We start from the raw sequence: 24,334 nt of genomic DNA, 5'->3' as shown, positions 1-24,334 counted from the left end.
TGAAAAGGAAAAGGGACCAGACAGTCCAATAAGATAGTAGCTAAAGTAGGAAAGTAATGTTAAGTAATGTTAAGTCATCATTCTGTATTAGGATATGGAAAGGGGAGGAAAAAAGGAGGTGATCCTGTTACTGATTTAAGATACATAAGGATTTAGGGCTGAAGGGTCTTGGAATAAAATGGTCTGACCTATCCTTAAGCAGAAATTGTTTATGTGCAATGACATGCCACACAAAGCAAAATTTAAATTGTAGTATTTTCTCTTGAAGTACTTTAGGATTATTTTGAATCAAAATGTTGGGGAAGCCCAAATAAAAAATTGACTTTAAGCAGGGGCAAGTGACTGATCTGAATCCAATCTCTCTATTTGGAATATTTCTGAAACTGAGCTCCTATAGAGCACCATCTAGAACTCTGATATGGCAGTAATTCAATAGAACTGATTTGTTGTTTATAATTATTGCTGTGTACATTTTTCATGTTGGTGTCTAGCCTTGGGTGGCACATTTTTTGTACGAGTTCGGTGGCAACTTTCAATTTTTTTCTGCTGTGCCAGTTGTGGGGAGTTTTCCCTGAGGTCTGGATTTGTACAGAGGATTTTGTATCCATGCTGGAGTTGGACTCGTCAGTTCTCAGGATGAATCACATCTTTTTTTGGTGGAATACAATAAAACCTTCGCAAAGGAATTGTAGGTCACAAGGCCATTTCTCAGAAACTCATGTAGTCAGAGGGGTTGATTGTCATGGTAATTTATCAGCGATGTAATCAGCTGATAATTGCTGTTGCCATTACTCCACATCATTGAGGTCTTTAATTTTTTTATTTATATTGTGGAGCTGTTCCCAAATATACACCTGTTTATCTCATTGCCTCTGCTTAGTTTCTGCCTACCCCCAAAACAAAGACTTCAAAAGGCTCATTTCCTTATCCAGACAGGTATCTAGTGACTGGTCACAACCCTGACGGAAGCTGGTGAAGGCAGAGCCTGCTTTCCTGAGGCATCTCCTCCTACTGTCAGCTTTAGACTCAGAAGTGCATTAGAGCTGAGTAATGGGTTCTGCAAGCACATTATCTGCAAGTCAGGCAGGTAGATGCTCCTCATTAAAAAAGAAAGGAGTTAGGTTATGAAATCATACCACAGTAACCTGGCTGGGTGAGAAGAGAAGAGATGCCATGGGTTTGTGCTGACAAAACACTTTGGAGTAGTTGCAGTTTCTTGGCAGAAACCAAAACAAGCAAGGTTGGACTGTATGGTTGGGGTCTGCCATCTTAAATAACAAATACTGTAATTACTGCTCCTTAGCTATTCTCCTGGGAGAAATATCTCCTGTAGATCTCAGCATTTCAAGAAAATATTCCTTGACAGAAGAATATCACCTTATGAGTCTTCACCTCATTCTTATTGGTAGCATTTTCCCTATGGAAAAGCTCTTGGAATGATTTCCTTCCCGTGTTAGAGTGGCAGGATGAGCAGGTAATAAATGTCACTAACAGTGCCACACTTGCAATAAGGGGCACTATGCCCAGAGACCTCTGTGATAGCTTTATAGTGATTTTCCTTTGGCATATTTCTTAACAGAAATTTAGGAAGAAGTGACAGACTGAAAAAATTATCTTGAATTTCATCCTGAGGGCAAAATGTCTTCATCCTCCATTTCTTACCCAGCAGGGTGAGCTTGCTTCTCCCATCCTCAGTGCATCAAATGTTTCTTACTTGCATGTTCTGTCTTTGGATCAGGATCTCAACCATGGTGGCATTGCCATGACCCCGAGCACATCTCCCAGCAAATTGATCTCACAGAAATTTGTAGCATTATCTCTGATTTTTGAGGCTGCCCATGAATTCATGCAATTGAGGCAAAATCATTGCAAAACCAGATGGTCCCAAAAAACAAGGGTAGACATTAAAGGCAGTGGAAAACCATTAGTGACGATTATTAGGACGATTGCCCCATGAAGATGGGAGGCTCCTCTTGCTAAATCTCTGTAGGGCTAAACTCACTGCAAGCATAGGTCACCCTTGAGAAGGCGTGGTCATCCATCCAGTGTTTGTTTTTAGTAGAAATGAGAGAGGGAGTGGGATTAGAGGGGAGTTTAGGCCTGACGCAGCCACTCTCCATCTGGGTGGCTTTGGTCAAATCACTTCACTCTAAAAGTGTCCTGTGTGTCATGAGAGTCCTTAGCTTAGGGTTGAAAGAGAATTAGGATGTTGACTTCATGCCAGAGAAAGGTAAGCAAGGGGAACCCCTGGGGAATGGTGACTCATGAAAACTTGGCTGGGCAGAGGAAGCAGCTGGGACATGAAATTTGTACAACTGTGGTGGTGACACCATCATGGGAGCGTGGAGAAGGGGAAAGTCAGCTGGGACTTTGTAAACTCCAGCAGCAAACGTTTTGCTTTCCTAGTCCAGGGGGGTAATTCTCTAATCCGTAAGGCAGTACAGGTGGGTTGAGTTTTTGCAGGGTTTGGTTTGTTTTGTGGTTTTTTTTTTGTGGTTTTTTTTTTTTTGGGTTTTTTTTTTTTTTTTTTGTTTTTTTTTTGGTTTTTTTTTTTTTTTTGTTTGTTTTTTTTTTTTTTGTTTTTTTTTTTTTGCAATGCTTAAAATAGATATTGAGGGCAGACAAGGTGTTATCTTTGGGTTATGGTAAGGGGGAAAATAGCAAAAAGTTTGATTCTTTATGTAGATGAATGGGAGCCAAGAAAGTATATTAACAAATACTTGCAGATGCGTTTGGCCTTACCTCCAGGTTGTCAGGAGTTTCACTCTACGCTTGCTGCTGTTTCCTTCAGTCCCAGATACTATAGTTAAAATGAATAGCAAGGAAGCAGTGAAGTCAGCAATGAAACCAGAATTTGGAAATCAAGTGGCCTTGTAGGGGTTCAAATGGACTTGTTGAAGGGGCTTGGGGGTTGGGTTTTCTTTTCTTTTTTGTGGGTGGAGGAGGGGACTGGTTTGAGTAAACAAAAAAATGTTAGTAGCAATTAAAGAAGTTTGTTTTTAAATTACCTTTGTGGACCTTCTGTTTGCACAGGGATGTTGGAATTGAAAACTGAGGACGAGGTGGATTTTCAGAAGGACGGCACAGAGGAAGTGGTGAGTGCGGGTGTTGTCACCTTGTCCTTTGCTGTGCTTTATAAAGAAACACTACTGCTACTGTGACCTTCTGGTTTCCATTCTGTAGTCTCTGCAAAGCTGAACGATGCCCAGTGACGTTGCTTTAGCCTTTTAAAGATAGCCTGGGCTTTTTTAGCCCTTGTATTTTCAACTGCTGGATTCAGGCACCTTGATGTTTTCTCAGCCTGTGACAGTTTGAGCCAAGAGGTTCCTCATGGGGCAAGGTTGTACCAAGACTTGTGTATGATTTGACAAAAGCCACGTCCTGGAATGCACCTGAGGTTGGTGGTGCTGTGTGGGGCCAGCAGCACCTTCAAGGTCCCTGCACTGCTGCTGCCGGGGTGGTCCTGGAGGGTCTGTCCATCCCTTCTGGTGCTTTGTGTTTCCAGGGAGGTTTTGGCAGAAGGAACTGTGGCTGTGGTTTATGTTGGTGTGTGCACAGACTCTGAGGTCTAAAGGCATCATAGGCTGGGAGTGTTTGTGCCTTAGCTGGAAGAAAAATGAATTATGGGAGGATATGTGGGGGGAAATGCCATATTCTTCATGTCAGTGAAACAATATAAAAAGGTCATGCCAGGAATCAGGAATCCATTGGTATTGCATTTTATTACTTGTGCTTTGCCATATTTAAGGACTGTCATTTAAAAAAAAAAAAAAGGTTGGTATTTAGCTTGAACATAATTTTCATTTAAAGCACCACTAGTACAAATTCTGCTTTGTCAATAGCTGTGGTTTTTTTGGTGTTACCTTTCCTAGATGGATTTGTATTTGCTCCTGTATTTTATGTGTGGTTTCGTGTTCCTGAAAAAGTGTTTTGTAAATGGCAAATTGATGGCAAGCCTTGTGTTGGAGCACGTTGCCTTTGAGCAGCTGTGTTTGTGTCTTCCCCTACCATTATGAAGCTGTTAAAAGAGAAAATACTGTGGGGATGAGTTTACACTGCAGGGTGGAGCTCCAAAAATCTTTGCTCATCATGCAGTAAAGCTCTTTGAACAGCAGAACAATCTTGCCAAAGCTTGTAATAAAATCAGTTTTATTATGTTTTTAACAAGTTAAGGCTTAATTTGTGTAGCTGTTTGCTTGGTGAGTTAGCCAGGGACTAGAGAAAATTACTTTCCAGGCTAAAATTTTGCTGTCTGATATGGAAGTCTTTCATTACTGGAATGTGTGAGTGTAAAGATGCTACTGAATTTTCGTGGGTTTTTTTTTTTTTTTTTTTATGGACCCCTTATTAAAGATCATTTTCCTGACCAATACTTCCAAATCTGGTAGTGAAGTAAGAAATCTTTAGAAAATGCAATTTAAGACACAGCCTTTTATTTTCAAACAAGGAGAAAAGGAAAAAAAATGAATTTGGCTTCCATTTTGCATGTTTTACAGTCATTTTGGGTTTTGTGTGAGTGCTTTCTTCTCTTCTTCCTCTCCCTCCCACCCTGTCAAACACCTCTTTAGAAATCTGGCTTTTCCGAGGCAGGAATGGGAGTGCCAGGGGAATGGAAAGTTTGCTGCAGGACTGACAGGGTTTCCTGTTGCTACGTTCAACAGAAACAAAATAACAACTGCACTATATTAAGGTCATTAAAAAAAAAAAAAATAACAACCAAAAAGGAGTGGAAGGCTTATAAATAGAGCTTAATTCACACATGTGGGCTGGGTCAGAGGCGGCCGGTGAAAGCCACCATCGCGCTTTGTGCCTCTCCTGCCACGTCCTGACTCTGCTTTATTTAGTGCTGCTTCTTTTTGTAGCCAGGAGTCTTTCAGGTGCTCACTGCCTTCTCATTACAGAGCCATTTTGTGGTTAGTAAAGGTGGTTTTCTTACCTTGCTGAAAATAGAAGTGTTGTTGCTTGCCCCTGGTCAGGAGCTGCAGGTATTTTGCAGCCTCACTGGTGCTGTCGGCAGTTTTGGATATTGGGAATACTTGTTAACTCCTGTTTTATGGGTGAGAAATTTGCACACTTCTTTTTATAGGCACAAGTTACTTAAAAAAAACAGTCTTGGAATTTAAATAGTGCAATTTCTTATATAGTTCAGTCAGGCTGAAGGACAGTAGCTTGAGTACTCTGGAGAGAGTAGGGGGAAAACTCTTTCTTCTAAGCTGGGTTGTGAAGAATGAAAAACTGTGAAGCATTTTTAGAATTAGCTGGATCTGTGATGCCAGTGTTACAGATGTGAGATCTCACACTTTCTCCTGTAGTCGTTTCAGAAGATTCTTGCACGTCGTGGAAAAGCTGCTGTTAAAAAATGTTTAAGATGTTAAAAAATGTTTAAGAAGTCTCTAGGGTTATAAGCACTGAAGAGAAAATAATGCAAAAATGTTTTTTTCAATTAAAACGAGTTTTTAAATTATCTGTTTCTTAAATTTCCAGAATATTTTCTCACAAGTTGTATCTGTTCAGCTATAAAACTCAGTAAGCAGAACTTCCCAGGCTCCTTGCATGGCGGGCAGTGGGTGCTTATCCTGATGGAGACTTTCCTGGTCCTTATGTTCCTGCTTAGTTTGGGAATCTTGAGTAGAGCTGGGACAGTCACTTGATGTCATCTATTAAAATGAGACTTTAGCGTTTTTAAAATGGAATAATTTTTATCTCTGATGAGAAATTTGGTTTGGCTTCTGCATGCTATGAAATTACAATAATTTAAAATGGAGCCTGTGGCTCCAGCATCATAAAAGTAAAGCAGCAGTTTAAAATGAACTGTACCCTGATGTGCTTCTCTTGTGTTGATCCCAGAAATTGGTTGTGATTCATTATTTGCTGAATCTTTGTCTTCCATGTGGCAGGATGGATGAGGTTGTGCTGCTGGGTTCATCCAATGGCTTTGGTTGTCTGAGCCTGTGACTGAGAAGTTGTAGCTGGCTGACCTCAGGAACAGAGTTCACTGGGAAATAGCCTTCCCATTGCATTTATTAACTGTATTAGTTAGTTCTTATTGAATTGAATGCATCCTACCTTTTACCAGAGAAATCAGTATTTAATTAATGTCTGTATTTTCAGAAGTTGCAGAGAATGAAGCTTAGAAAACTCTTGCACTTACATCCCTCCACCGATCCAGGTAGTGCAGTAACGATATATCAGCAAGGTCACTTTCTGGGGGGAAACTTGCAATATTTTCAGTCATGATTTGGAAGATGGAGGTATGTTTACAACACTCAGATGATATCAGGTCGGGAGGGATTGTAGGCACTTGAGAGAACAGGGTCAGGGTTCTGAGTGACCGTAAGAAATTGGAGAGCACATCCAGATAAGAGATAAAAACAAACAGTGAGTGCTGCATTTGCAAAGGAGAAAGCAAAATGCACTTTTACCAATTCAGGCTTAAGCTGGAGAGGGATAGGTTAAAATAAGGCTGAGGATTTGTAGTGGTTTACAAAGGAACCAACTGCAAGAGCTATTGCAAGAGAGACAAATCTTGTTTGGAGTTATATTTGAAGGAGTGTCCTCCGTAAGGTGTAGGAGGTGACTTCCTTATGTGTGGCACTGTGGAGCCATCATCAGTGCCATCAAATGCAGTTTGGAGTGCCCTGCTCAGAGGAAGACACGGGCAGATTGGAAAGTGTCCGAAGGAAACAATGAGAAGAGATTAAGAAACGTGAGAAGAGATTGAAAGAACTAAATTTATTCGATGCAGCAAAAAGAAAACCATTGTGCAATCCAGCAGTCTGCCAACATGTAATAGTGGTTATTAAAGTCCCAGATTTCCATGGCAGTTAAATTTACTGATTTGCTAATTTGCCAGGATGATTTAGGCTGGATGTTGTGAAAACATCCTGTTGCCATCATAAAACTGTTGCAAGACCACCTAGGGAGGCCAGGAAACCTCATTCCCTGGGAGTTGTTACAGATAAGAGAGATGATGCTGTCAGGACTGAGCCTCAGGTCTGTTGTTGCCCGTTGGTTTTGGTTTGTAGGCCCCCGTGTTTGTGCTCTGCTGAACAGGGAGAAGAGCAAGGAGCTGCTTGGCTAGAGTCTGGCAGGGTGAGCAAAGGAAGGGGACTGGGACAGCAGGACTGCAGGAGATGAGGATGGGAAGAAGGGGATGGAAAAGAGCCTATGGGAGAGAGTAGAGACCCACATGGCACTGAGATGAGTGTTGGGATGGACAGTAGGTGTGAAGAATACAGGGATTTTTCCCTCCCCTCAACTGTAATCTCTCATGCTTTGCTTCCTTGGAGTCATCAGGTAAATGGATAAAATTGTGGCCAAGGTGTACAGTGTCACCCACCTCCTGTGGCTGGTGCAGAGGAGCAGAGTCTGCTGCAGTTGTTGTCAGATCAAGTGGTGCTTCATGGTTCCAAACTACTGAACCTTGCTGGTGACCTAAGACAAGGGATTGTCATGGTTCTCCAGGCTCCGATTTATTTTCTTAGGAATTAACTATTCTAACAAACTGCTCGCCCTGAGGACCTGACAAAATCCAGGTTGTCTGTATGCACTGAAGTTCATTTTCTCCATCAGGCCTTCTTCCCACAGGACCTGCAGAATAGCATAGGAATTTCCTCAACAGCTTGGACAATTTCAGAGCAAGTGGCTGAAGTGTTGGAAACAAATCAGAGCTGGGTCTGGTGGTGGAAAGTGCAGCCTTAACAATAGGCTGTGTTCTCACCCTGCCTCTTTAAAATCACTTGTGTAACCCTCTCTTTGTAAATGTTGTCCTGTAACTACAGTAAACATGGAAAACCTGAGCCAAAAGGGGGCCTGCTCTAAGCCTGGCATTAATGCTGGCGGCTGACACACACTTACCCATTGGGTCAGGGCTTTGGGCTAGTCATCTGCCAAGCCCTTTCTCACACCCACCAGCATCCTGTGTCTGCCCTGGATGATCAGAGCAGAGGCTTTGAGCTCTGGGAGGAAATTGTGTCAGCTTGCCAGCCCTGAGTGAATGCATAGGGCTGTGTAGGACACATCACCCCGGCTTTCGCCGGCTGCTCTGGGCATCGCCACACAAGCTGCAGGGAGCGAGAATAAAAGCTGGGGGAAGGAAAAGAAAAATAAATTCAAACCAGGCTGAGGTTCTTCTTTGGCCTTTACCATTACTCATGCCTTGAAGGCATTTATACAACTGTTGTGGCAGGTTTTTTGTCCTGCACTGAATTTCTCTGGGTGCTGCATTTCCGATGCCTTTTTATCCAGAATGCTGATAATCCCCAGCTCAAGACAGCAGTTTCCAAGCTCAGTCACAGGATTCACGGATGTTAAGGGGTGAGGCAGGAACGTGGACACACAGCCAAATCCCCAGCTCAGTGCAGGAATGCTGCTCTCAGGTCTGGCTCCGGGCAGATGAAGGCGCCTGTGCCACCCCCACTGTGGCCACGGGGCTTTTGCCAGCCCCCGCTGATCTCTGGAGACGGTGAGTTAATTCTCCTCCCCTTCGCCTTCCCCTCAGCCACTGTTCTTCAGAGGCAAAGATTGCTGCCTGATACTCTGGTTTTTCATCATTTCCTCATTTTCTCTAATGAAACATCTGGCTCTGCCATCCTCCCAGTCGCAGCGAAGTTTATCCCTCTGTTTTTTCACACTCAGTGTTAAAAGCATCAAGATCTTGCTGTAGTTTTGAGATGGTTTAGATTGAAGATAACTGTTTAATAACTGCAGTTCTGCAATGCTCACTTACAACTTGCTTCAGACAAAGAGGTTTACTCATAAATTATTTTACATCAGTGTATTAAAGTAGCTTTCAGATCCTTTTTAGGATCAGGACTCTGTTATTTTAGAAGTTTATAAAATACAGGCCTAAAAGATTTTGAGAATCCTGGGTTTGGAGCTCTCTTCCAGTGGTTTGATACATTCATTTTTTATGCAGTCATGAAAGTATGGATCCATACTTTCCATAAAATAATGGATGTTTAAGACTGTTAGTTTAGCAAAGGAATGCTGGCATTGAATATTGTACCTTATGAAGGAAAATACTGTGCTGTTTCTGAAAGGTCCAATCTCCTTTATCCTATAGAATCTTTTATTTGTGTTTGAAATATCTTAAAAGTTTTGTGGTGTAACTGTTGTACAGTAGACATGGTTACTGCATATTGAACTCCTGGTCTAAATATAGAGAAAACTAAGATGATAACATGGGAGACCAAATGTGGACTTTCGATGGAGGCGGCATTATTTTGACAAATGGGTACTATGGTGTATCAGATCACTGGGTTTTTATCTTTCTGAAGGAACTTATCTAGTTCCATTCTAATATTTTGGAAGACAGAGTTGGCCCCTTACAGTGTAGACAGCTTTATGCTTTTCTGTAGATTACAGGGGCTTTTTTGCAGTTTATTGGAATTTACACCACTTTAGAGAAAAACCTTATAAATGCAATAAATCGATTTTCGATTATATTCCCATACATGTTCTGGGTTTTTGTGAGTAGTTATGGGACAGACAGGAGAGTTGAACAGGAACTCTTGGGCACTGATGAAGCAGGCTCTAGCGATATCCAGGCATAGCATTTCTGACTTTAACTTCCAGCAATGGATGAAAAGAGTGATGGGAGTAAGAACATAAAAAGTACTGTCAAACTTTTTCCATAGAAACATGGAATCAAAATGCCTGTCACCTCGTGGTCCTTTCACAGATTTCCCTTTTTGTTATTGTTCTCAGCCTTTTCCCACCTATTTTAGGTTGTTTGCCTTCCCTTATTATATTATTTTCATGCAAAGGTGGAAACCTGTTTTTTTTTTCCTCCAGCATCTCAGCTGATTCTGCTCGGTGTCTGTTTCTGCCTGGTGTTACGTACACATCCTGGTGTGGCCCAGGGTGACTCAGCTGTGTTGCAGAATGTTTCTGGGCTCAAACTGCTGTTAAAACATCAGATGAGATAAAAGCCTGGGTGATAACTCAATGTTTGCCTCTACATGCAGCATCCTTGCAGTGGGCAGACTGATGGCTTTCTGGCTTGGCAGGGACATCTTTACAGTTATATGGGATAGACTGGTGGTGGTGGAGAGGTTTTTAAGCTTGGGGCTGTGAAACAAGAATAGATGGTTCATGTTGCAGTGGATGGTTCTAATATCACTCAGAAGGACTGTGTCATTTGGTGTCCAAGAATGTGATATCTAAAATAAAAGTTTGGGAGGGAGTGGGTTTGGCTGTGCTGGGGCAGCTGCAGGTCAGAATTAAAACCCCCAGGGCCAGAGCAGTGCTTTGGTGCTGTGTTTGGCTGTGGACAGTCATAGCTGTCCTTCTCATAATACCAAATTAATGGAAACTTTCAAGAATAGGAAACTTCTGAATTTTGGTAGAAGACTTTGTCATAAGTTATGCCACAGAAGAGGTGATGTCTCCAAATGACATGTACATGGACAAGAGTGACTTTTTTATTGGGACCGCAGAGCAGGTAGACACAAAGGATAAGAGTTTCTTCTCAGTGCTGCTGTACCTCCTTTCCATTGCCACTTTGGTTTTCTACTTTTGTGGTCTGTGTTTTGGACTTCTGCTTTGGAATAACTTCAGCAAGGACAAGAATGTAAAATGTTTTGCAATGGTTTAATAAAATACACTTCATCAGCTGTATAGAAATTAGCAGATGGGACCAAATTCTAAACTAGGCTTTCTTTTGTGCTTGATAGTACAAATAATACAGATAATAAAGTTCTCCTTGCAGATAATAAAGTTCTTCTTCCACTTGTCATCTTCTTTCTCTTTCTGCTTCACTTATACATTAAATTTATGCCTAAATAAACATGTATTTGATGTAGCTAACTTTCTGATTTCCTCTTGAGCAGTGGTGAACTTACTGCTCCCTCCCTTCTTACTTGCTGTGTTTATCATCTTAGTGCCAGTGATGTACTTGGTAAAATGAAGGTGGTAGCTGTGCCCAGGAGACTAATCCAAAAATAGAGCAAATATTTCTAGATTTCTCTTCTGTTTGTGTAGTTTGAAACAGAGGAATTCTTGCTGTTCTATCTTTAACCTGAGTTATGCTGCTCTCCTTTCAGATCTGCAGAACGTCTGATGGGTGGCTTATGGTTTCCTCAGCCTGGTTAGATATTACTTCTCCCTAAAGACTTTGCCCTGATACCATTACAGCCACTTAATAGTAGTTTCTCCTTATTTTTGCACTTAGTTATTTGGGGGCATATTCTTACCTGCATCTTTACCAATATCACATGCCTCCCTCTCCTGGAGCATTTCCATCTTCCCCACTGGAACACCAGTACTGTGTTTGCAGGTACCTTGGGGCTGGCTCTGCCTGTCTCTGGCTGTGCTCTGCCTCCTCATGTGGTGTCCTTCCAGCTGCTGAGATAAGAGGCTGGAGCATGAAGCCTCGCCCCTGCTTGCTCATTAGTCTGAGCTCTGGTACTGAGTCTGCTTAGCATCAAGTGACTTGTTTGTCTTGTGTCTGAGACTATGCTTACCTCCATAAATCAAAAAAAAAAGATCATAATCCTGAACTACTTGACACTGAACTTTTGCTTGGTTTCTTAACACAGCTGGACATATTAAATGCCTGAAAGTGGTTAGGAGGAATATTTCCAAAATACACATATTCAAAGACTGGAGGTGCAGTTCTCTGAAACTTTAGTTTCAATCTGAGATCTTGTGTTTAGGAGTATGAAATCTCTTCTGCCTTTCCAAAATACTGTACTGATTCTTACCAAAAGCATGGAGAGGGATGGGCTGTTAAAATCTACTGAGATTACAGAAGGATTCCTTGGTATTTTGTTCCACTGTTACTTCTTTTTTTAACTCACTGGCCATAACAAGGTGAGGAAATGCTTACTGACCTGCTTGCCCAGGAGGAGGCAGATAAGTTTTAGCTTCAAATGCCTGCACTCCAGGGTTAAAACAGAGCAGTAATGTACGTTTTTGAGCCTTTTAAAGAGAATGAGGGTTGCTTACATCATATCCAGATATTCCTACCTGTAGATAACCAAAGAGAGGCATGACTGTAAAGACTTACAAAGAGGTCTTACAAAGGGAGGGGGTGAGAGAAAATCCATTCTGCAGCATCGGCAGAAATGGGTTTTAGGGCATTTTCCAAGTTCTGTGTTTTAATGTGTTTTGAGGAGACATCGAGAGGCAGCTCAAAAAGCTTTTTTAGTTCATAGCTGTATATTTGGGGGACAGTGTTTGATTTTTCTTGTCAAGTCTTGTTTATTTCTTCTTTTCTGTCTTTGAGGAAGCTGAGTTTTATTTCGTATGCTATAAACGATGCAAAAAGCACCCAGAAGACTGTAGATGGATCCTCTGCCTTTGTTATAAATCTATGTATATAGACTAAATAAATAGCTTCTTTCTGGGCTTAAAATCCTTGCAGTGCAGCAGACAACAAAAATTTGTGTCTTGGAGTAGCTCCGAGAATTCTTTAAAGCTGAAATATCTCTTCTGCTTGCGAACCTGGGGCTCTCCCTCCTCTAGATAAGCAGTTTCTGTTTAAACTGGATTTTTATGACTGTCCTTTTGGGCAAGCGTTGGCACAGCTGACGGAGACTCTAGGAGTGCATGGCAGGGAAATAAGAAGTTTGCAGGTAAGATTAAACAAGTTCTCTCTGTTAAAAAGAGCAAGGGGAAAGAAAAAATCTGTGCGTGGGGTATTGGCTTTCTTTGGCTCTTGACAGTTTGAATGTACACTGAAAAAGACTGGAGCTCTTTAAAAACTTTGTAAGTTGTTTTCTTCTCCTTCAAGAAAACAGAATTTAGATAGAAACATCTTGTTTCAACTAGCAGCTGAATTAAATGTTGAAAATAGGATATTTTGGTTGAATTTGTTGTTTTGTTTTTTTTTGTTAGGCAATCATTAGATTCACAAGAAAAGTACATTCTGTTTTTATGCAAACCTTCCTGAGAGCAGTGCATGTTCTCTGTCTGGGAAGGAGCACAGTCTGAAGCACCAAATATCTTGTGGCAGCTTGGCTCTTAAAATATATTGTGTGTTATCTTTTACAGAGGATGTTGGCAGATGTCTGGATCCCAGCAGTGAAATAGCAGGAGGGGAGGCAAGACAAACCTGGGGTTTATTGTGGATTGCTGCTGGAAGTGCAAATGGGAGCCAGGAAGATGGGCAGTGGAGGGTGTTCTAGTCCCTTGTACGGGCAGAAAGCAGCAACAGCAGGGGGTATTTTAAGCCAGTATTTGGGGGAGATGTATTTCCTTTATTTCTTGCCTGAGTCTGGTGGGCAAGACCAGCCTTGGGGGTCATTCAGCCTTTATCCCCCCAGACTCCCAGTACAGGGGAGGGAACGAGGTGCTCACTGCAGCCACTAAAGAGAGACCAAAGTCAGGAAAGGAGCCCAACTTTTATTTTCTTCCAGTCTTACCAACTGGCCTAGCCAAAATAGAGCATAAAATAACAACAGCTGTTGAAAAAAGTAAAAATTATGTTCCTGTATCAACAGATGTTTCCATAAGCCATTGATTTTTATGTTGGCCCAGCTTAAATACAGTATGAGGGTGAAAGTCAAAAAGGTAAAATCTTATCTAGGAGATGTTTCTCTGGTTAGGAGAACTTTATAAGCTGTCAGAGAAGCCATAAACAAAGTTGCACCAAATATATAGTTGCTTTTAGTTTAAATTTTGAAAATATTTTGCTCTCAATAGCTTTCAGATCTTTTGCTGGGTATTTTTGCTTATGCGTCTGCATTAAGTAAGCCCATTTAACAAAACCTGATCCTCTTATAAACATGGAATAATGACAGTATCCCACATATGGGTTTCATTAATTTTTGCATGTTTTGAAGTTGCCTTTTTTTTTTCTCCGAAAGGCAGACTTCAGAAACAGAAGAGACTGTTAGTGCTGCATGATAGCCAAAAGAGACTAACTGAGGAATAATAACTTGGAGTAGTTAAATTATTTAACTGTTGTGTAACAGATTTTTTTTTTCCAATAGAGAAGGATGCTGCATAATCTGCATTCCTCCCAGTTGCTGTTAGTTGTTTGCTTTGATGGAACTGGCATCAGTTCTGCTGGTTATCTGCAAGCTTTTGTGCACTTGAGTCTTGTAAATGTTTTGGATTTTAGTCTGAAGAGAAAGCTTCAGAACATTTTCCTCTTTCTTCCTAAGAAAACAAAACCAACCCTTTGCTTGTAGTCACAGGAGAGAAATCTCAGATGCTCCATTTTCCTTATCTGCAGCACAGTAATTTGCAGCTCCTGAGACAGTCCAGATCAGAAGGATAACTCAGGGAAATTGCAGGGTATAATAAACGCTACTTTTTGACATTTTTGGTGCCATTTATCATCATCCATTGTCTTAAATGTATTTAACTACTGAAAATGGCTATTAAATCTATGGAAATGCATCATCTCTGGCAGATGGGGAATGAGAGAGGGGAGCACAAAAACTCAGCAACTAAAACTTTCCTAAAGCACCTGTATTGGACATTCCCCATATTTGCAGGGACATTCCCTAGCTTTAACTGAGTGGAGAGGCACACGAGCAGGGCTTGAGACCCATTATTCCAGTTAGGATTTAACCTTGCAACAACAAATGTTACTGTAGAAGGATCTTCCAAAATCTGGTAGAGGTGTAGGATATGTTAGTTTATACCCTTAGAATAAATATTTTATTCTTTTTCTGGAGCAGCATCAACTGTTGAGAAACTTCCTTACTAATGGCAATGCTTTCACATATCTGGCTGTAATTATACATGTTTTATGCCCTGAAATTCCTTCAAAAATACTTTCTAAAATCAGGCTATAGGGGAGAACATACTCAGCATGGATTGATGTGACAGTCCTTAATGGTGGCTTTGTGGACCCAATGAATCCTTACCCTTGTATATACATCCTTAGTCCAGAGGGATGAAAGTGGGGTAAAAATGGATAAAACCATTTTTTTTTTTTTTTCCACAGGGTCAACATTCTCTCCTGGGCTCCTGAGCTGTAAAGACATGTTTGTTTAATATTCTTTACAGAGGACTACCAGGGAAACGGATAAAACAGTGAGCAAAGGAGTACTCATGTGGTCCTAAAGCAGACCTCCCAGGCAGGAGCTGGATTCCAAATGCCTCCTCTCAAAGTTTGCATTGGATTTCATTTCAGGTTTCCAAACGCATGGAGAGAGGGCACGAAAATATTGGTTGAATGCGGGTGTAGGTAGGAGGGTGATCTGGAGTGGCTGTCATTGATGGGAGAGGGCCTTGGCTGCACTCAGAGCATCTCAGTTACCCATGGGGGCTGAGATCCTCCTTTCCACAAAGCAAACAGAAAAATTAGAAGGGCAAAACATGCCACAGTGTCCTCAATCCACTGCCTTCATTAGCAGCCAAGCAAAAAGCTGACCTGGGAATGCGATGGGTGCCTTTGTACAGTGCTCTGCTTTCCCAGTGCTTCCCCTCCCAGATTTTCAGTTACCAGATGAAAGAAAAGATAACTTTTTCCCTTTTGACAGAGTGCCTGGCCAAGACAATACACTGAGCCATGTGGGCTTCTGAAGGGCTGAGTCCTAGGGACTTCAGTTAAAAAGGAAAAAAAAAAGGGAAACTGAATCATTTTCTGGCATGATTTATTCATTTGAATGACCCGTCTCTGTTTTTCAGTTAGATTACAGCGCCTTAAACTGTAGGCATGAAAGAATGGTAAAAGTTGAATAATTTCCTCAGTTCAAGATGTGTCATTTTTATATTGTCCATTAATTTCACTTGCTCATGTCATGCGTCATTTTTGTTGGGCTTTATCCGCCAATTCATCTACATAATCTGCTACTCTGTCTCTGTTTTTAGCTAAAGACATAATTCATCTGATAGAACCATCCACCAGGCATTTCATGGCACTGATCTCATGTTCTGCTGAGGCATCCTGGAGTGGCTCAGGCAATGTCTGCCTGCTCCTGTGCCCTGCCCACAGCAGTGGGGATCATTTCAGAGCACAGGGATGTTTCCTGCACTCTGGAAATGTGAGGTGCTTTGTTTTCCTGCACAAAAACTTGAACGAATTTTTAACCTCATATCTTGAACTGTAGTGATTCAGTCTTTCTAGAGTGTGCTGTTATGGGGGATCAGAACATGTGTTTTTAGCAGTACTTTCTTATATCCTGTGTGTATCCCAGTCATGTCAGAATATGCCTTTTTATTATGGATGATATAAAAATGAAAAACTCTTTTGATTTTTGAATTTGTAAGCTTTATAGATAATGAAACATCCCCTTTTTCTTGCATTTGAGACAATTGTAATGATCTCTTCCTTAACTTCTCTGTAGGACAAATTATTAGGCATTGCTTGAATGGGCTTGAGCAGGCCTTCAGGTATTTGAGGGATGGTCTGTGCAAACCAATTTCAAGTGACTTGTATAAGGTTTACAGTGGTTTGAAAACTCCTATAACTGCAATTTGCTATTTTAAATACTTGTATTTATGTCATTATGTTTCCAGATCCCCAAAATTGTAATTTTTCCTTTATAGGAGAATCACAGTAATTAGCAAAGATTATCACTCATTGTGTGCATGTAAAATTTACATGCTTATTGACAGCAACTGAAAACCATAAAGGAAAACATAAGCAAATCTATTGTGACCAACTTTAGTGTTGGATGAGATCAGAGAAGTGAGCATCATTTCTTCAGCAGCAGCTCCAAGCTGGGCTGTGCCAGCTGTGAAATCGAAGCATTACCTTCCATCCACTTGTTTTGGTTGCAAACTGTGTTATTCTTTACAAAAGTCCCTGTTTTTTTGGTGTTTGACCCAGTCTGTAAGTCATTAGACCCCGTGCCCTGGTGGGAAGAGCCTGAGCACAGGAGCAGCTGACAGGAGGACACAGGGGACGTGCAGCTGATTTGTTGCTGCAGTTCATAGCTCAGGTGCTCCTTGACAGCCTCTTTTGGGACTGTTCCTGCTTTATCCACTCATGTTTTCCCTTCCTTATTTTCAGGATGTTGAAACTCACAGAGCAAAGCAACATGTCCAGTGCTTGACAGCAGAAGTATTTCTCTCAACTCCCATAACACACTAAATAAATATCTGTGGGCTGGTCCAAGATCCCACAGCACTTCAGCCAGCTAGACATCCCAACTGCGGTTATTTTTGGTAAAAAGGAAGAAGCAGATCTTGCAGAGTGATGTAGAGTCAGCTGAGGGGTTGCTAATCTTTTGAGTGGGATGTGTTTCTCCTGTAGCAATTTGGGAACTGTAAGATGGGCAGTTGACTTCCTCTGGAAGGATGTTCAGGCATGCTCCGTGGCTGACCAAAGCTTCAGCATTTTTCTGAAGGTTATTTGGACAATAGAAATTCCTGATGAGTCTCTGAGAAATATTAGAAAAAGGGAACGTCAGGAAGTGGCTGAAGGTCTCTCAAGGTGTTTTTGTATTTTCTCAAAACCCATGCTCCATGTATCTGTGTCTGACAGCTTTCCAAGCCCTCCTCATTCCCTCATGGCTCTTTAGCTGTTTCTGTCTGGTTTTGTCTGAGCTCAAACACAGGCTGCAGCTGGACAGTGGATTGTTTGATGTTAAATTCAGCTCAATCATGTTGTCCCAAAGCATTGCTCCGTGAGGAAATGCCTCTCTCCAGACCTTGGTCTGAATATATGATTTAAATAGGGAAGTTTTGGGAGAGTGTCAGGCTGGAGAATAAAACTTGTGTTGGTACTGTGAATGATTTTCCCCAGGGAATAAATCAAATTGATGAATATGGAGGTGTTCTAGAACCAGGATTGTGAAGGTTTGTTGCTGCATCATGGACCTTCCCCCTTTGAGTAGCATGGATTTGCCACAGGTGGTGGGAGACTGACTGTGTTCCTCTCTGTGACTCCGTTTCTTTCCATGCCCTACCTCACAGGGTAATTCAAAATCACAGCCAGCCTTTTGGAGCCACTTGTAGCTTGGTGGGGCACTGGTGGATCATGCCATGGCCAGAGGGATGCAGCTGTGGACAGAAGTGCCACCACCCCAGAGGGATGCAGACGGACAGGCACAGTGGGACTGGGTCAGCCACAAAACTCCTCTCAGTGTTGCAGTGCTCCTGCAAACATGAGAAATGCCATGAGAAATCCAGGGTTCTTGACCAAGGTCTGGGGTGTGAGTGTTTGCTGTGGTCAACAGCAGCCTGGTCTGCTTCAGAATCCACATTTGAGTGTCCGTCTTGGTCTGGTCTCACATGGGCGCTGACCTCCCTCCCAGCAGACAGGATGGATGTGCTCTCCTTTCTAGATTGGACGTGCTCCTCTTACAGGCTTTGCAGCATTAGAGTACAGATTTCCTTTGCCTTATTTAGTTTTAGGAAAAAAGCGATTTGTTTTGTCTATCCTCGCAAGTGCCAGAAATGTAAATTTTTTTAAAGCCTTCCCAAAAAGCTGCTTTCTTTTAAGAAAAGAGCAATTGAAATTGTAATTCTCTCTTGCTGTCTGATGAATTTATTATCACCTCGTTTTAGTGCCCAAAAGAGGGTTTTACCTTGCTTAAAACAGGGAGAATTTTTTCCTTTCATCTGCTGCTCCATTAGTTCCTATCAGAGTCGTGGTTAAAAAAGTTAATACGCCTGAGTATTTCTGCAGATTGCATCATTGCAGTGTTTCATAACGATATGGCAAAAGTAATTTGAAACAGATAACAATAGTTCAGTCTGTTTCAGGATAACCATGATTTCCTTGTCATTAAGAGGTCTGTTAGCGGGTGGAGGAGGAGGAGTTTTATCTGGATGAGTTACAGATCATATGGCGTGATCAAGTGCGGTTGTTCTTTTTTTTTCTTCCCCCTCTTTTCCTTCCCTTGAAATCCACAGCGCTGGACTTGGGTTTGGATATGAAATGATTGGATAGTTTCAAACTCCTGGCTGCACAAAGTGGCTCAGAGCTTCCAGATGTTTTCAATAAGGAGCCCAGAACTGTCGCATCAGCAGCCAGTGGCCGGGGCTGCTGCTCGCGTCTCCTCTCCATTTTGAGCAACTCGCCAAAAAAAGAGATAATTATTTACTTGTTAGAGGAGGTTTTTTTTAAATTTAATCTTTATTTTCTGATTTTCTGTTTCATTGTGTTTCAGAGCATAAATACTATATACTGTCTAAACACTTGTATGACATTCAAGGACTGCCTAAATAGCTGGACAGAAGAGACTGGAAGACTTTGTTCTGCTCCATCCAGGCTGAGTCGTGTTCTGTGTCTGCCTGACAGTGCCTGTGTGGATGGCAGGCTGTATGCAAGGCAAGATTTCTAGCCTGAAACAATGCAGCAAAAGCCCCACCTAATGTGGGAAGAGGGTGATGGTCTCCCAAGGGAGAGTGTGTCTGGCACATTATCTTCTACTTGTTTATATTATATTCCTCCCACCCTCTTCCTTCAACAGTAAAGTCTGGAAATGAAGATGAGATGCACTTTGGGTGTCTGTAGTCGTCACTGGCCCCCTGATCTTTGCTGTGAGTCAGGAACAGAACTACAGAAAAAACTTTTGGAACAAATTAGAGATTTGGAAGCTTAAATTAAAAAAAAAAGAAGAAGAGAAGGCTTTTTTTTTTTTTTTTTGGTGTGTGTTGATTGTTTCCCTCTGTGGCTAAAGGTGTAGGAGAGTCAAGGAGATCAACTGACAACCTTTACTAGATCTAGATGCATAATTGAGGAGTAAGGCAGGTCATCATCTTGATTCACAGGACATGCACTGAGTCCTGGGACATCCTGTGCCTGAAGTCATACAGCCTGGCATGGGTCTGGTAGCTTCCCTGGCTGGTTCTCTCCACCTGTCTGCACCTTCCACATGAGCTTTCTGTTCCTTGCTGCCCCATGAAAGCTCACACTGGGTTACTTACTGGTGGCTTTTGGCCATCTCAAAATGCTTGTTCATAGCTCAGAAAAATTGGCCTCCTGCTGTGAAAGCTGCACATTTCCCAGCATGTCTCCCATCTGCTTTGACTGGAGATGTTTCTCATTTCCCCTTACCTGCAAGAAGGGTGAGGTAATGTGAGCCACGAAAGACTGGGTGTTGTTGCAGCTGCAAGTTGGACCCATCTTGCATCTCAGTGGAAGATGCACTGTCGCGGTTAGTGATGCTCACCTCCTCTGCATGGTGGGCATTCCTTCAGCCCTGCAGCTGGACATCTCTTTCTGGTTGCCAGAGGAACTCTGGATCAAAGTGCTTTAAATGGAGTGTCTGAGCAGAGCTGTGCAGTTGTTGTTAGGATAAATCTTGGCTGGGTATACCAGCAGCTGTAATTAAATTGATTTCAAAACAAATCTATCTGCTATATCAGCCAAAAACAAAAAAGTGCTTCATCATGAAATATTAGGGCATCATTAATACACTGTGACTGTTGCAAATTCCTACACCTGAACTAAATTCACATACTTTGTTTATGGGTTCCTGTCTTATAAATTTAGATTTGAGGAAATCCCTGCCTTTTATGGTAGTGTTTGAAGGGCTGGAATGCTGTCACAGCCATTTCTGATTCCTTGTCTCGATGGGCACATGACTGCTGGGACTCATTACTTGTGGAGAAAACTGGTGGCTCCAGAAAGTCCCCAAAGTACAACCACATTGTGTGTGTCCTAATACTGAAAGCAGAAGCTCTGCTCATTGTTGGAGAGAACGGAGTCATTGGTGGAGACCTTGTGCCAGGGATTGTAGCTGTAAGACAGCCTCGTAGAGGAATACTCCTCAGTTCAGCTGGTGGTGTGGTGGAGATGAAGCTTTGGGATGTGAGGGAGAGACTGGAGCATAAGGGAAGTGTGGGGAGACCCTGGCACTGACTAGGTAAGAGCGTACCTGTGTCCCTCACCGGGAGAGCTCATCTGCTGTGAGTCCCAGCCTGCTCCAACGCCTGAGGATACACTCAAGTGCAAGGTCACTGTGTCATCCAGTCTCAGGAGAAGAAGCCCTTCGCTTGATTACTGAGTCTGCTAAATCTGGAGGGTAGCTGCGCTTTTGTGCAGTCTGACTGTACAGATTGGGGTGTCACATCCAGGAGCTCACAGTAGTATGTGGTGGTTCTGTAAACTCCTGGGTTTTGGTGTTTTACCAAACTGGCACAGAAGGGAGTCGGTTCCTGTGTTGCTCACAGGCATGCTGTGGTGCAGTGTGTTCGGGCAGTCAGAAGATTGGGTAGCACTGGGAAGAGAAAAGCTGGAGGGCTTGCTTGCAGCAGATGCATTTAGATCTCCTTTGGAAGACTCATCTTGCATTCAGATGCTGAGAACTTGTGTTTTATCCATTCCAGTAGGCTGCAGGGTTTGAGTCACCTTTGCCAGAGTTTGAGCTGGTGGCCACAGATCTCTTTATACAACCAGGGAGCTGGGATCACCCTACAGGACTGGATGAAAAGACCTACAACCCCCTAACTAAGCTCCAGGAGTGCAGCAAATCCCAGCAGCAGGAGGTGGGCCAGTTCTCCCCGCGCTGCCGAGGGTGGCTGTTGGAGGTCGGCAGTCAAACCTCGGGTTGATAAGTGCTGTTTCCAATTCTGTGTTTTCCGCTTTGCAGCTTGGGAATAAAAATTGCTGCATTTTCAGCTTTTCCATCTAGCAAGCAGCAAGTTCTGGTCTCTACATACTTACTCCCAGTCTCTGAAAACTCTGCTTCCCCTTTTCTTTCTTTTTTTTTCTTTGCGTTTTGAACCGCCCCCATTCCCTTTTGAATCGGTGAATGAGGGAATGTCTAAAGCCAGGGAAGTATGGAAAGATTTCATCCCTGGAGAGGTCAGGGTGGGGTGGAAAGCGGAGGGGGCTGCAAGGGGGCAGTTTGAAAACAGGAAACCATGTGGCAGTGAGCATGCAGGGCCCAGCTGATGTGAATGAGCTATTGAGAGCAGAGAGACTCGCGCTGGCCCCGGCATTAGAAAGACAAAAAACTTTAGGGGTTTGTTTTTTTTTTTTTTTTCTTCCCCCAAGAAAAAAAGCTCTGCCTTTCAGGCTAAAATAGATGAGGGAAGATTGTATTTGCTGGACAACTAGTTGCTGAGATCTTTGCTCTGTGTTGCAAACAAACCAAGAAGAAAGTAAATGGCCGATCTTTTTTTTTTTTTTCCATGTGCTCTGATTAAATCATAAGTTTCCGTTCCTGGTTTAGGAATGCATTAGCCTTGAAACTGTCTTTCATTCACCTGGCCTGGGGGAGTGGGAAGAGTCTTTTTACCTCTTGAAAAACACATCCCTTTGCTCTCAGTCTCATTTTGGACCGAGCAAACACACCAAGTGCCTGCAGCCAGAGGTGGAAGAGGCTGGCAAAGAAAAGCTGCTGCTTTTTCTTCCCCTGCTCCCTCCTTTTTTTTTTTTCCTCTCTGTGAATCATGCTCCCACAACAGCAAAGTAAATTTGAAAGCCGGGAGAACACTGGTGCAGGACTAAAAAGGCAAGCAGTGACGTCCCAGCCCAAATCAGGAGGGAGTGGCTTTATTTCATTATTTTCTTTCCTTTTGCCCAGTGCTGTCATTAGAAATTTAAACTTAACGCAAACCCAAGCCGTCTTGCCCGGTGAACAGTGAACTGACTCGGAAGGAGGAAAGTACTTTTTTGTTGTTTCTTTCAGTGCGTGAGGGCGTGAAAAACAAAACACTTTGGTGACAGTATTTGCGTTGGATACGGCGATTGGGTTTTTTTTGTTTGTTTTTGGTTTTTTTCCTGAATTAGACCCATCGTGGCTGAGCCTACCTTCTGCATTTCCACTTGGAGTGTCAGTATTCCTGCTGCACACATCTGGCTTTTGTTCTCTTTTCAGGCAGGATTTTCATTCTGGTGCTTTTTGGATATCAAAGTTGTCTGGAAAACATTTTTTTTTTTATTATTACTGTAACAGGAAGGCTGATACCATTCTTAACAGTCGCAAAAAAAATAATCCTATATGTATAAAGCTGTCTTCAAATATCTTTTGTTTGCTATAAGTTCCTGCATTGCCTGTAAAAGCAAATCTGTTCCGAGAAGACTTTATCAGCCGGGCGCAGCACTGGGATTTTCGTTTTCCTGTTAAGAAGCTCGGGCAGGCTGGTGTGCTGAGACACGGGGACTCCTCTGAGCACGGATGTGAGAGGTCTGGGGCTGTGGTGAGCCCAGGGTTCATGGTGGGCTCTGCTCCCCTGCTCCCAGCTCTTTGGACAAAATGTACGAACGCCACAAGAGGCGATACAGCCTGTGCGACATTTCCAAGGTGGACAGGACTGTAGATGTTGTGTTGTTAAAGGTATGATGTTTGTATATATTTATTTATGGGTTCCCTTCCCTATCTCCAGGGGATCAATCTGTTCCTTGCTGTACTCGTGTCCCTTGGGATGATGCAGAGGGGAGGGACAGGTGGAAGAGCTCTTGCCCTTCAGCATGGAGATGGTTTTGAGTGTTATCAAACTATATCATGTCAAATACTATTATCTCTGCGACTAGATAATCTCTTGTGGCATGCACTCATTGGGAGAGCTCCCTGGCCGTCTTCCCTGCCCTCTGCCCTTAAACAGTCCCTGGTTTGAAATCCCAGGTGGGTTTTTTGTGTGAGGGGAAAAGGGTTTCCATTTCTAGTGCTTGCTTTTGATATTGAAAGGCACATGTTACCCAAAAGATGCATTCTGCCAAAAACAGGCATGGTGGATCCTCCTTTGCCTCTGTTTTTCGTTTGTGTTAGAAGGGTTGCTGTCAGTCTTGTTGTTTGGGTGTGATTTTGTATGAGGGTGGGTTGGAGCAAGAATCAGGAGTGGCTCTTGGCTAATTGTCCCAGTGTGTTCCTCCTCTAATCTAAAATTAGCAAGTGCTCCACCAAATGGCACAACGGCAGTCTGGGAATGTCCTGTCTCTGTAACAGCTTTGTGGAGCTTCATCAGTTTCCTGGCAGAGTGGATGGAAATAGGAGAGAAGCCAGAGGGACTGCAAAACACAGCCCAATTCAGAGATCTTAACTGCTGGAAGAGTATTTCCTTCCCTATCCCTTTTTCTCAGCTGAAGCAGTGGGATTCTACATGATCATATGGCTTCCTTTTTTATGATTTTTGGTTCACGCTCTTGTTTCCAAGTCAAGACAAGAATATATAACAAATTTATTTTCAATTAATTCTTGTTCTACTTTATCTGCACTAAAATAGACCTAGCTCTTGTTACCTTGCTTTGTTATGTTTTCCTTTAATTCAATGTACCCAGTGGTTTGGTGGCACAGATAGCTGTAAGTTGTTTTCTCTACCAGCTCAATTTTTTAGAGTCTTTTAGAACTCCAGTGTTACTAATGCTGGTTAAGGATTGAATCCCATGAAATTCATTCTATAGACACAGTATGAGTGATTAAAAATGTTGTATTGTGCACACACTATTTCTGTGGAAAAAATAGTGTGTGCATAATTCTTAATAATTATTGTGAGGAGACCTGGTACCTCTGATAATCTTGGTTGCCAATAAAAA

At 42.4% G+C, this 24,334-nt stretch overlaps 1 protein-coding gene across 2 annotated transcripts in view; it reads left to right on the top strand.

Moving 5' to 3' along the window:
* The window catches only part of AKAP13 (A-kinase anchoring protein 13), a 188,671-nt gene that overhangs the window by 93,869 nt on the left and 70,468 nt on the right, over nucleotides 1-24,334 (top strand). For both annotated transcript variants that reach the window (XM_053954396.1, XM_053954395.1), the window contains exon 9: nucleotides 3,034-3,095. In XM_053954396.1, coding sequence (XP_053810371.1) covers nucleotides 3,034-3,095 — 62 coding nt within the window. The remainder of the gene's footprint in view (nucleotides 1-3,033; nucleotides 3,096-24,334) is intronic.

The sequence above is a fragment of the Vidua chalybeata genome, chromosome 13, assembly GCF_026979565.1.
Source record: "Vidua chalybeata isolate OUT-0048 chromosome 13, bVidCha1 merged haplotype, whole genome shotgun sequence".
In the NCBI taxonomy this organism is placed as follows: Eukaryota; Metazoa; Chordata; class Aves; order Passeriformes; family Viduidae; genus Vidua; species Vidua chalybeata.
The sequence above is the reverse complement of the archived record's forward strand: the minus strand, read 5'-3'. Positions and strand labels throughout refer to the sequence as shown.